This window comes from Ranitomeya variabilis, chromosome 5 (genome assembly GCF_051348905.1).
Source record: "Ranitomeya variabilis isolate aRanVar5 chromosome 5, aRanVar5.hap1, whole genome shotgun sequence".
Classification (NCBI taxonomy): Eukaryota; Metazoa; Chordata; class Amphibia; order Anura; family Dendrobatidae; genus Ranitomeya; species Ranitomeya variabilis.
In genome coordinates, this window is record NC_135236.1 from 532,000,577 (window position 1) to 532,014,889 (window position 14,313).

Sequence of the window (14,313 nt, forward strand, 5' to 3'; positions counted from 1 at the left end):
AGCCCCACACAGCCTCCCTATATACAGCATGAGCCCCACACAGCCTCCCTATATACAGCATGAGCCCCACACAGCCTCCCTATATACAGCATAAGCCCCACACAGCCTCCCTATATACAGCATGAGCCCCACACAGCCTTCCTATATACAGCATGAGCCCCACACAGCCTCCCTATATACAGCATGAGCCCCACACAGCCTCCCTATATACAGCATGAGCCCCACACAGCCTCCCTATATACAGCAAGAGCCCCACACAGCCTCCATATACACAGCATGTGCCCCACACAGCCTCCTTATATACACTGAGCCTCACACAGCCTCCATATATACAGCATGAGCCCCACACAGCCTCCCTATATACAGCATGAGCCCCCACACAGCCTCCATATATACATCATAAGCCCCACACAGCCTCCTTATATAGAGCATGAGCCTCACACAGCCTCCCTATATACACTGCATGAGCCCCACACAGCCTCCCCATATACTGATGAGACCCGACACAGCCTCCCTATATATACAGCATGAGCCCCGACACAGCCTCCATATATATACAGCATAAGCCCTGACACAGCTTCCCCATATATACAGCATGAGCCCCGACACAGCCTCCCTATATACAGCATGAGCCCCACACAGCCTCCCTATATACAGCATGAGCCCCACACAGCCTCCCTATATACAGCATGAGCCCCACACATCCTCCCTATATACACTGCATGAGCCCCACACAGCCTCCCTATATACAGCATGAGCCCCACACAGCCTCCCTATATACATCATGAGCCCCACACAGCCTCCCTATATACAGCATAAGCCCCACACAGCCTCCCTATATACAGCATGAGCCCCACACAGCCTCCCTATATACAGCATGAGCCCCCACACAGCCTCCCTATATACAGCATGAGCCCCACACAGCCTCCCTATATACAGCATGAGCCCCACACAGCCTCCCTATATACAGCAAGAGCCCCACACAGCCTCCATATACACAGCATGTGCCCCACACAGCCTCCTTATATACACTGAGCCTCACACAGCCTCCATATATACAGCATGAGCCCCACACAGCCTCCCTATATACAGCATGAGCCCCCACACAGCCTCCCTATATAGAGCATGAGCCTCACACAGCCTCCCTATATACACTGCATGAGCCCCACACAGCCTCCCCATATACTGATGAGCCCCACACAGCCTCCCTGTATACAGCATGAGACCCGACACAGCCTCCCTATATATACAGCATGAGCCCCGACACAGCCTCTATATATATACAGCATAAGCCCTGACACAGCTTCCCCATATATACAGCATGAGCCCCGACACAGCCTCCTTATATACTACATGATGCCCCACATCCTCCCCTGAGATAATTACTTTTGGGTTTTCATTGGCTGTAAGCCATAATCATCAACATTAACATAAATAAACACCTGAAATGGATCACTCTGTAATTACTCTATATAATGATTTTCACTTTTTGTATTGAAGAACTGAAATAAATTAACTTTTTGATGATATAATGTTGTGAGAAGCATTTGTACAGCATGATCCCCACATACCCTGTATACACTGTGTTCCAAATAATTATGCACAAAGAGTTTAGGAGTGATAAGGTTCGAATTTTTTTAAAACTCATTGATGGTGATGTGTGTCAGGGCTCTTTATATCACTGAAAGCAATTGCAGATACCTGTGCACATTAGTTTGGCAGGTGTGTCCAAATAAAGGCAAGACTACAGGCTGTTCCACATTATTAAGCAGCCTACATTTTTGGCCAAAATGGGAAAGAAAAAAGATGTGTCGGCTGCTGAGAAGCAACAAATTGTGGAGTATTTAGGTCAAGGCATGACTACAATCAACATTGCCAAGACACTTCATCGTGATCATCGCACAATCAAGAAGTATGTAGCTGATTCCCAGCACACACGTGTGCGTGCTGATAAGGAAAAATTAAGGACTCTTTCCAACAGGCAATTGCGTAAGGTTAAAAGAGCAGCTGCAAAAATGCCTTGTCATAGCTGCAGACAAGTTTTTGAAGCTGCTGGTGCCTCCAACGTCCCCAGAACAACAAGATGCAGGGTCCTTCAGAGGTTTGCAGCTGTGTGTAAGCCATCCTGTCGACCACCTCTATCCACTGCACACAAGCAGAAAGGCTCCGGTGGGCCAAACGATACATGAAGACTGACTTCCAAACTATTTTGTTCACCGACGAGTGCCGTGCAACGCTCGATGGTCCAGATGGATGGAGTGGAGGATGGCTGGTTGATGGACACCCCATGAAAACACGGCTAAGGCTACGTTCACATTTGCGTTGTGCGCCGCAGCGTCGGCGCCGCAACGCACAACGCAAACAAAAACGCAGCAAAACGCATGCACAACGCTGCGTTTTGCGCCGCATGCGTCCTTTTTTTCATTGATTTTGGACGCAGCAAAAATGCAACTTGCTGCGTCCTCTGCGCCTGGACGCGTGCGCCGCAGGGACGCATGCGGCGCAAAACGCAAGTGTGACGCATGTCCATGCGCCCCCATGTTAAATATAGGGGCGCATGACGCATGCGGCGATGCTGCGGCGCCCGACGCTGCGGCGCCGACCGCAAATGTGAACGTAGCCTTAGGCGCCAACAAGGAGGAGGTGGAGTAATGTTTTGGGCTGGAATCATGGGGAGAGAGATTGTCGGCCCCTTTATGTTCCCTGAAGGGGTAAAGATGAACTCCATAATCTATGTGGAGTTTCTAAAACAACACTTCCTGCCATGGTTCAAGAGGAAAAACCGTGCTTTCCGCAGCAACATCATTTTCAGGCATGATAATGCACCGTCTCATGCTGCAAAAAACACATCTGCATCTCTGGCTGCTATGGGCATAAAAGAGGACAAACTTATGGTGTGGCCACCATCTTCCCCTGACCTCAACCCCATTGAGAACCTCTGGAGCATCATCAAAAGGAGTGTCTATGATGGCGGGAGGCAGTTCCCATCTAAGCAACAGCTCTGGGAGGGTATTCTGTCCACATGCAAAACAATTGAAGCAGAAACCATCCAAAAACTGACAAATTCAATGGGCGAGAGAGTTCAGAAGCTTCTTTCGAACAAGGGGTCCTAGGTGCAAATGTAACATCACCTAGAATAAAGTTTTCACTTGAAAACTGTTTGATTTCATTTTGTAATAAGCTGATAATGCTTATAACTTCACAATTGACCATTTTTTTGTTCAAAATAAAAAAAAAAAAAGGTTGAAAACTCTGCTGTGCATAATAATTTGGAACATGCATTTTGAGTGTTTATTTTTTTTAAAAAGATACTGTTTTCATAGGCAGTTTGTTCCAAAACACTGCAATTATACTAGAATAGTAGATGACTGGAAAATAACAATGACTGCAATTCAGATAGGTAATTTAGAGAAAATATGAGGAAATATTATTTGCATAATAATTTGGAACAACGTGTATATATACAGCGTGATCCACCACAGTCTGTCATACAGTATGAGCCCCCAAGTAGCCTCCTGTATACAGTATGAGCCCCCAAGTAGTCTCCAATATGCAGAATGAGCCCCCACATAGCCCCTTATATTCAGTATGAGCCTCCTATATACAGTGTGAGCCTCCATTATATACAGCGTAAGCCCTCACATAGCCTCCTATGTACATGTGAACAAGAAAGAAGAGAAAAAATCACATACTCGCCTCACACCTGTTTCCCTGGCATTCTGCTCTTATCTCCTGTGCAATGAGTCTCAGCAGCGTGATGAAGTGATGTCATTGCCTCTGCTGTCTTCCAAGCTGATTAATAAAAGATGGAAGTAGCTGGTGGCTCCGTCCTCCACCAGTGTATTCACTGCTATGCGCATCTCGAAGATGTGGATAGCGGTGACAGCAGACGACGGTGTCCAGGCACAGAGGGCATGGTGTGTGGCCTGTGTACTACTGGTTTCAGCCTCTCGGCTGTCTTGGACCATGGGCTCGATTGGAAGGAGCTAGAGGGCCAGATGTGATGCACGTGCTGCACTTTGTCCAAGTCTGCCTTAGAGTCATTTTTGGCACTGTAACTCAACCAGCACTTGCTGTATATCATGCAGGCTCAGCTCTTGTGCCCGCTCATACACCAGCACTCTCCCTAGGATGTATTTACTATGACGTGGAGAAGTCATGGATTATTAGTAGTGATGAGCGAGCGTGCTTTGGTAAGGTGTTATCCTAGCATGCTCAGGTGCTAATAGAGCTTCTTCGGCGTGATCAACGTTCAGTTCAATAGTATTGGCCACTGCGGTCACGTCTCCTGCCGGGAACAGCTGCATCCACCATCACTAAAATGGCGCTGCTGCTTTTATTTTCTACGGGTCCCTCCATTGAGTGGACAACTCCATTAAGTTTCCTAACTTTTGGAAGGCTTTGATGTTGATCACACTTTATTAAGTTGTTATATTTACGTTATGATCATGCTTCTTAGATTTCTAGATTCTAGTACGCAGACTTCCTTAGAAGACCTTTCTCATGTTGCCCGTTGTATACACAGTGCCATTTGCAGATTTGCAGTGACCTTTACCGTTAATGCTCAGCATTAAGGTTTCTACATTGCGGCAATTAGGACTAGTGTATAAATGCAGTGTTATCGCAGTACTGTGTCCTGAATCTCATTCAGTGGGCTTGTACTCATCCAAGATCGCCCGGCACCACGTAATGGCGCCTATACTTGTCCCATCTCACTCCTCATGGGTGAGTGTAGCTTGTGCAGCATTTGGGTCATTGGTGCTATTGCTCTTTCATGTGAGATTCTGCTCTATTGTTGTAACGTTTTGTGATTTCTAATGCCCTCCCACTTTTATCTGTTGCTTTAAAAGGAACGAAAGGGAACGGCGAAGGTTGACTTCCTTAAGAAAATTGAAAAGGATATTCAGGTACAATGGGAGAGTCAGAAGGTTTTTGAAGTCAATGCTTCTGACAATCAGAACAGGTAAGTTCCATCTAGTGTATTAGTGGAAAGGGCACCTCTTGTATCTTCCTAATGACAACTCGTGCGGCACAAAGGATTGATTTTGTTAATAGAAAATACAGGTAGCTACAATGGTAACAGGTAACCATGGGTGTATGCTGCTGTTGGTAGGAAGCTGACACTGGGCAAAAAAAAGAGTTAGCTCCTCCTCAGCAGCGTACACCCACCGACCGGCACAAAATTAGTCAGTTTTAGCTTAGTGTCAGTCGGAGGCAGACATGGTCGGATTCCAGATCTCTTCTTTTTTTCCTTATGTCTCCTTGATGTGTTTTTGTTAATCCTATCCCTTTGTTTTTCAGATTCTTCTCTTCAGGGTAAGAGGGTGTAACGCCTCGCCCTCTTTTCCCAAAATAAGCGATTGAAAGAACAGTGTGGTGCTGTCCACATTGTACCCTCTCTGGTCGGCAGGGAAGAACCTTACTCCCTGACACTTCGCCGTGTCTTAGGTTGCCATTTCCCCAGCCCAGCCCTCTCTTCAGAGCTGTGCCGGTAGGTTGACAGTGGTCAATCCTCAGTGGTCTTCCCCCTCCTCAGGGTCGACACCGTCTTCTGCACCGCCTGGGACTACGACGGTATGAAAAAGAGGACGCCTTTTCCAGTGACCCCTTTCTCACCTTGGGGCTCCTTATGCCGTCCTGTGGATTGGGAAGAAGGAAGAATGAATCTGGACTTAAACAGGACAAGTAGTGTTCCTCCCTTTCTCCACAGTTCCTCTTCGAGGCAGAGGGGTATCACTAAGAAAAGTGGAAGGCTCAGCTCCCATCTCCTTTCCAGCAAGCGTTTTTTTCCCTACGTGTAGAGCAAAATTTACTTCCTGGCCTTCTAAAGCCTCCACTTCCTCTGTACACGCCTCTCCTTGTGCACGCCAGCCAATCGGTGGTCGAGGGCTCACACTTGCGCTTTCCCTCCTGTAGGAGCACTTGTTTTTCTCCTCACAGTGAGCCTGGTCTAAGCCCCTTTCTTCTTCTTCTTCACTCTTCCTCCGGCGGTATTGCAGCTCCAGCAGTGACTCCACAGCGACGTTCTTGCAGGACCTGCTTTCTTCCCAACAAGCGCACAGACCTGCTCAGATGGAGATTGTGCATCCAGGATCGGGTAGGCTCTAACCAGGGTGTTTTTTCCTCCTAAGCACAGCCCTCAGCCTCAGGTCTCTACATATACACAGACCCAGGGAGTCTCGCTCCCATCCCTACTCTACTATCATTCATTGTGCCCTGTGCAAAAAAAAGTTACCCACAAGTTGTGCCTCAGCTATCTGCCTAAATTGCAGCCCTTTCACCATGCAAGCCTCACAGGAGCTTGCTGCCTACCGGGATGAGAGCACACCCCCTCCTCCAGAGAGGGCTGTTGCTATTTTTCGGTAACTGACCTAAGCAAGGTGTCTCAATCCCTGGTACAGGTCCTAGAGCATTTACCTAACCTTTCAGCCACCACAAGTGCTTTGATAGTTTTTCAGGACGAATCGCAGGCACCCACACACCACCCTCAACATGGCAGATCAAAGATAAGTTCCAAGAAATGGGCACATTCTTGCTCTTTGTCTTCCCTTCTACTTCCACATACTCCAGGATGCCCTTGGTATCCCACTCCTCCTTTCCTGAGGTGGCCCCTGGGTCTGATCTTGCTTCTGAGTCAGTATCAGATCCTGACATGGACCAAACTTCTAAACTCCAGGATATGGTCGACAGCTTCATCTCTGACGTCAACCAGACCCTCAATATTAAAGGGACTCTGTCACCTGAATTTGGAGGGAACAATTTTCAGCCATAGGGGTGGGGTTTTCGGGTGTTTGATTCACCCTTTCCTTACCCGCTGGCTGCATGCTGGCTGCAATATTGGATTGAAGTTCATTCTCTGTCCTCCATAGTACACGCCTGCGTAAGGCAAGATTGCCTTGTGCAGGCATGTACTACGGAGGACAGAGAATGAACTTCAATCCAATATTGCAGCCAGCATGCAGCCAGCGGGTAAGGAAAGGGTGAATCAAACACCCGAAAACCCCGCCCCTATGGCTGAAAATTGTTCCCTCCAAATTCAGGTGACAGAGTCCCTTTAAGGACGAGAAATATCCTTTTCCTGATCACTCCGTCTCATTCAAAAAGTCGAAGCACCCAACCCCGGGTGTTTTCCAACCACAAGACATTTGAGGGAATCTTTACCAAACAGTGGGAGCACCTGGAAAAGAGCTTCCCAGGTGGAAAAAGGAGGGTATCTTAAACCTTTTCTGGCCTGATCGTCTCAGCAAATGGGCAGTATTCCCGGCCTTGGATCCGCCAGTCTCACGCCTGTCCGCCAACACCTTGATGTCACTCCCTGATGGTTCCTCTCTCAAGGATTCCATTGACAGACAGATCGAAGTCCTAGCCAGTTCCGCCTTTGAGGCTGCTAATGCCTCTCTCTCTCCCACCTTTTGCTTCCACATGGGTACAAAAGTCGTTTTTTGGCCGGGCAAAATTACTTTGGCAGTGCATCTTATCAGCGGCCTTACCGGAAGAGCTGGCTAATCGTGTGGACCAGATTGCCCATGCAGGAAAATATTTTCTTGCCGTGTCTCTTGACACTGACAGCTGTTCTCCCGTGTAACTAGCAATATTGTATCCATACGCTAGATACTCTGGCTCAAGGCCTAGAATATGGACCCACCATCCCAAAAGTCCCTTAACAATCTTCCCTTCAAGGAAATAAGACTCTTGGGATCTAAGCTGGATCAGCTCATCTCGGACACCATCAGTGGTAAGAGTACCTCTCTTCCCCAGCCTAAGCCTCCTACGCAGTGACTTCCCTGCGCAGAAGCAGGATGAATACACTGCCTATAGACGGAAGGCTAAGGTACCCAGAACAGCTTGAGTGCAGGGCGCAGGCATGGGATTACGGTACCACAACTGCATGTCACTGGATAGTGTGATGTTCATGGGAGGGGGGTGGTTTTATAATGAAGTCAGGAGGCAGGGATTTCAACCAGACACTTCACGTCCCGGAGCCTGGAAGAAATCATTAACATAAAATATTAAAACTCTATTTGTCCACTACTACATTTCAACTAGACCGCAACTATTAAGCATTCTATTACCTGTATGCCCATAGTAATAGCTTAAGAGCGTCCAGGGGGTGACAGATTCCCTTTAACTCTGAGCATCTTTCAGGGACCTCCCTTTGAACCCATCCAGGACATTGCATCCTCACATCTCTCTCCTCGTGCCACTTGCCTTTTCTCGTGCTCTACCAAAACATGGCGGTCCTACAACTGGTTCCCTCATTTCTTCCCAAGGTTGTTTCCCCATTCCATATCAGTGAGGACATTGTCCGTCCTTCCTTCTGCCCATCTCCTGTCCATCCTCTTCAAGGGTCTCTATACATTCTGGACCTAGTTAGAGCCTTAATTCTCTGTCAAGAACAGCATCTTTTAGACTTTCCGATGCCTTGTTTGTCATTTCCGAGGGTCATCGTAAGGGACTCCCTGCCTTCAAGTCTACTATCGATCACTGGATCCGCTTGGGTCTGTTGGAGGCTTATTGAGTTAAGGATAGATCACCCACTCCAGAATTGAGGATTCACACAACCCTGGATGGTGTGAGCCTCCTGGGCCGTTCGCCACCAGGCTTCTGCAACCCAGATGTGCAAGGCCATCTGATCTTCCCTTCATACATTCACAAGATTCTATAGGGTGCATACCTACGCCTCAGCTGATGCCGGCCTAGGTAAAAAGGTGTTGCAAGTGACGGTTGTCGTCGTCCAACCTTATTTGAGCATGTTCTTTCTGTTCCCTCCCTTGAGACTGCTTTAGGACGTCCCATGGTTACCTGTGTCCCAATGAAGTGATAAGGAAAGATTTCTTTCTTGGAACCTTCATTGGGGACACAGCACCCACTCTTGTTTTGTGCCTCTGTTGGGCCCGAGTTCTTCAGTTGGGCCTTTTAAATAGTTATTTGTTGTTGCTTCTCCTACTGATTTTTTTACTAACTGACGAGCTTTGTGCCAGTCGTTGGATATACCCTGCTGAGGAGGAACGAACTCTATTTTTGCCTAGTGTCCGCCTCCTAATGACAGCAGCATACATCCATCCTTACCTGTGTCCAACAATGAAGGCTCCAAAAAAGATTTTATGGTGAGTACCAAAAATGTTTTTTTTTTTATCTTTTGTTAATGGCGCATCCAGCTGTACGAGGGTCTATTTATATACAGTATAGTTGGCCTAGCCTTAAAAAAAACCTGTTTTTGAAGTAATACTATTTTATTCAGCATAATCTCCTTTACAGTCTGTATATTAAATGAAATAATCAAAAAGTTATCCTGTTCTACAAACCACAACTGCATAGCATCAATCACTGTTGTTTTCCTCTTCATGTTTGCAGAATTCCAAAATTTTGTTTCTAGAGATACGTCAAGTAACTTGCAAAAATTATGCCAAATTTGTCCCAGAAAATGGAGTCAAGAACTTCTCCATATGATGAGAATCAGAATGTTTCTACTCCTTAGATCTTCCTCCCTCCTCTCATCCGTAACCTCTTCTCTTCCATGTTTAAAATCAGCACCCCAGTTTTTAATGGTTGAAGAGGATGGACATTGATCTCCCAATGTTGTTGACATGTCCTCAAACATTTCTTTACCAGATGCTCCTTTCACAAGCAGATCATTGATCCATAGCTATGGGATTTATCTGATTTTATCTGCTAGAAACATTCAAGAGTAACTACTTATCAAAATTTGCCAAAATATGGGGCTCACAATCTAAATTTCCTACCAGTATGTGTTTGGAGTGTAGGAGAACCTGGAGGAAACCCACGCAAATACGGGGAGAACATACAAACTCCTTGCAGATGTTGTCCTTGGTGGGAATTGAATGCCGTTCTGTACGGCCCCCGCCACCAGGGCACGGACATGTATGTGAAAGGACAGCCTCAGCTTTCTGACGTGTAGAATGAGCTTCTCCTTCATTCTAATGATTATGTTCCTTCTATCACAGCAAAGACAAGTACCTGGTGACCTTTCCTTATCCTTACATGAATGGACGTCTTCACCTGGGCCACACCTTCTCCCTGTCTAAGTGCGAGGTGAGATATTTAGGAGCTACCTCGTTATGTTTGTCTTCCCGTATGTGGCTTTCTCGTGTTGCTCGCCCATATTGCCACCAATTTTTTGTGTACTCACTTTAACGCTTCCAGTCCATAGTTATCAAATTAATCAAGAAGCGGACTTATATTACTTTAGCCGCAACTAAGAGAACCATGTAACAATCAATTTATTATATAATAAATCTTTATTAATTTTTTAAAAAAATCACAAAAAGCAACCATATCAAAAGAACAGAGTGTTCCGAGAGGGACAGTTGATAATGACTCCGCATAAAACCACAGATTGTTTACGGTCAAATAGAGCAGTGTAGTCCATCAAGAAATATAAAGCCACTGACTAGAAGTATGTATTCAACAGTGTATACAGTAAAAACTACCCAATGATATAATATCTAAATAGATGGCAGATGTTCAGTAACGCAGCTCATGAAAGAGCTTGCCTGCATCATACAAACACCATTGACAATCAAACACCAGCCACCAGCATAAATATCCAAGCATGGAAAGTCCAGTATATACCTGTAAGGACTATCTCACCGCCGACCGAGTGTCGCTGCATCCTAGCAACTGCAAGGATATGACGTCAATAGGGGGTGGGTACTTGCTGTGTTAATCGGATCTAATGGCGCATGCTGCTTCTGTCTCGCTCCCACATGAAAAGTTGCTACTGAGCAAGCGCTCGCTGGAACGCAGGTGGATAACATGCAGCGATGCCGGTTACGCGGCAATATCCATCTCCCCCACTTACGTAACTTCTTCCCACTGGCTATTAGCCATATAAGAGGCCATCCTCTCCTCAATTGAACACGCCCCTGGAAGAAGCTCTGGGCGAAACGCGCGTCGGGGCGCACGAGGGAGGACGCGTTGATCTTTACTCTGCACCACTCGGTCGGCGGTGAGATAGTCCTTACAGGTATATACTGGACTTTCCATGCTTTGGATATTTATGCTGGTGGCTGGTGTTTGATTGTCAATGGTGTTTGTATGATGCAGGCAAGCTCTTTCATGAGCTGCGTTACTGAACATCTGCCATCTATTTAGATATTATATCATTGGGTAGTTTTTACTGCATACACTATTGAATACATACTTCTAGTCAGTGGCTTTATATTTCTTGATGGACTACACTGCTCTATTTGACCGTAAACAATCTGTGGTTTTATGCGGAGTCATTATCAACTGTCCCTCTGGGAACACTCTGTTCTTTTGATATGGTTGCTTTTTGTGATTTTTTTTAAAAATTAATAAAGATTTATTATATAATAAATTGATTGTTACATGGTTCTCTTTGTTGCGGCTAAAGTAATATAAGTCCACTTCTTGATTAATCTAATTGTTGAAGTGCCACGGTAGTTTATACTGAGACTTTTGGTGGTTATATCATAGTTATCAAATGTTGCACCACAATGATAAATTAAGCCCAAATTATTCTATCGTGGTAGGTCAACTGTCTCATGTTTAATGTCAAATTTTGCTCAAGTTGCAACTTTTTCTGCATATTAAAAATGGATTTTCCCCCATAATTTTTAAGACAACTATGACTTGTCTAGAAAGTACAACTTTTTTGCAATTTACATAGAAACGCAATGATAAAGAGAATCTGCCATCAAGTTTATGCTGCAGATTGAGAGCCACATGAAATAGGGGCGGAGATTCCGATTCCAGCAATGTGTCACTTATTGGGCTGCTTGCTGTTTTTGTGCTGCAACTCTGCCAGTCCTCTCAGTGATGTGATATTTGTGACATCTGGGTATCACCACCGCCCACCATAGACTAGCAGCTTTCGATTTAACGGGGGTATTTCCATCTTCAAGATCCTATCCCATTATGTATTAGGTGTAATAATAATAGTACTAGCAATTAGCTCCAATTAGAAATTTAGTATAGTTTTTTTGATGCGCTATGTCTCTTTCCTCATCTGCAGGCATTGCAGGACTTTAAGGTATCCATGGTTATGACCACTGATATAGTGACAGTTACTTAGCTAGTTGCTAGTGCTTGTAACCATGGATACCTAAGGTCCTGCATGTGAGGAAAGAGACGTAGTGAATCAGAAGAACTACACTACATTTTTAATTTGAGGTATTTGCTAATATTATTATTATTATTATTATTATTACACCTACTACATATTGGTATAGGATCTTGGAGATGAAAATACCCCTTTAAGCACAGTGTTGGCAATCAATGACCCAGGCATGGCAGGATTGAGCTAATCATTGAGAATACTGGCAAATAAAACATTGTTAATATCAAATCTACCTACATTAAGCAGCCCAGTAAGTGACACATTGCTGGAATCATGGTCTCAGTCCCTATTGTATACTGCCCTCATTCTGGGAAGCAGGAACCTGGTGACAGATGCCCTTTAAGGGAAGTTTCCACATAACTTGTTAACTGCAGAACTCCCATTGTAAACCTGAAAGAAAAGGACTGGAATATAAGTTGGTGTGCAGGTAAGGTGTAGGCGCATGTTCACACTGGCCACTAAACCGACAAAAAGATAAAAGCACACTGAGCAAATATCCTGCAGCCAGTAAATAATTGTCAGTAGTGCATGGAAATAACATAGGGCACTTAATTAACATTGTTTTGATAAAAAAAACATGAAAGCCATCCCACCACTAGTCCCTAGTGTTTAAAATAATTGGCTTTTTACAAATTTCATCTAATTTTTGAATAACCTCTTTAAAATGAAAAAGAAGAGAGAAAATGTTATTAAAACCATTTACATTATTAATACATATTACAATAATCCGGGTTTTCCATCTGTCACATGACACATACTGAGCCTTCAGATCATTATTATTTCTTCCTGTATGTTTAGTTTTCTTTAGGCTTCCAAAGGCTGAAGGGGAAGACCTGTCTGTTCCCATTCGGGCTCCATTGTACCGGCATGCCCATCAAGGTGAGTATCGGTCAGAATGGGGAGACACAGTGAATTATTGCTCTCGCTATGGCCATGTACCATGGTTTCTTCTGGCAGGCATGTGCAGATAAGCTGAAGAGAGAAATGGAGTTGTATGGCTGCCCACCACAGTTTCCTGAGGAGGAGGAAGACGACGAAGAACCGTCATCTAAGAAGGAGGATGAAGTTGTTATTAAGGACAAAGCTAAGGGCAAAAAGGTAAAGAATGAGTGAAGAGGGTTGTCTGTTCGTTAGGCTATCTCTGCATGTGTAATAGGTGTCGATCAGCTGCCAGACATGCAGGCGAACATATATTTTGGGCACAGCGAAGGCACTCGGTTAGCACCTGAGCATGCTCAGATAACACCTATTCGGAGCACGTTCGCTCATCGCTATATGTGTGCCATATCCGTTCTAAAAATGAATCTTTGCCAATTTGCAGAGTAAAGCCGCAGCAAAGAGTGGTTCATCCAAATACCAGTGGGGAATAATGAAGTCTCTCGGGCTGTCCGATGAAGAGATCGTGAGCTTTTCTGAGGCTGAACATTGGCTCGGATATTTCCCCCCTTTGACAATAGAAGACCTGAAGAGTATGGGGTTAAAGGTAAGCTTATGGTCAATGCCGTAAATGTGTGCCATATAAAATTACAAGTAAAGAAAGTTTGCACATAGACTCCAGGATTGCCTAGATTGGAGCTTCTGAACTTTTTTGACTTGGGCTCATGAACCAGAATGCTATAATATCTTATCTCCTCAGCCTGGCATATGATTAAAGAGTAATTAAACTTTCACGTGAGGCAATGGAACAAATAGAGGAGAAAATCCAGCTTCCAAAAATATCAAAATTTATTAAAGATAAAATCCAAGATCCAAAAACATGGTTCACAGGAGAAGAAGTGGCAGCATGCTACATGTTTCGAACAATAAGTTTTTTTCAAAGCGGCTTTGAAAAAGAACTTATTGTTCGAAACATGTAGCATGCTGCCACTTCTTCTCCTGTGAACCATGTTTTTGGATCTTGGATTTTATCTTTAATAAATTTTGATATTTTTGGAAGCTGGATTTTCTCCTCTATTTGTTCTATTGCCTCACGTGAAGACTGCACGTTATCCAGGCTTCCCCACAACAAATGCCTAGTAGGTGAGCTGGTTTTGTCACATTTTTTTTTTTTTCTTTAATTAAACTTTCAGCCTGTGCTTTCTATTCTGTCCATACTCTGTGGACACGCTCATTCAGGAGCTGCATACTTCTTGGGCACTTTTGATAGATTGTTTGGGGATCCCCCCCATTCTGCAGGTAATTAAAGTGCCTGTAACATATATAAAAAGCTG

General features: G+C 44.8%; 1 protein-coding gene across 1 annotated transcript in view; it reads left to right on the forward strand.

Annotated features, from left to right (window-relative positions):
• Positions 1–14,313, forward strand: part of LARS1 (leucyl-tRNA synthetase 1) — an 88,730-nt gene that overhangs the window by 6,331 nt on the left and 68,086 nt on the right. Inside the window, exons 2-6 of the mRNA XM_077265832.1 lie at positions 4,851–4,963; positions 9,966–10,053; positions 12,902–12,982; positions 13,061–13,201; positions 13,425–13,586. Coding sequence (XP_077121947.1) covers positions 4,851–4,963; positions 9,966–10,053; positions 12,902–12,982; positions 13,061–13,201; positions 13,425–13,586 — 585 coding nt within the window. The remainder of the gene's footprint in view (positions 1–4,850; positions 4,964–9,965; positions 10,054–12,901; positions 12,983–13,060; positions 13,202–13,424; positions 13,587–14,313) is intronic.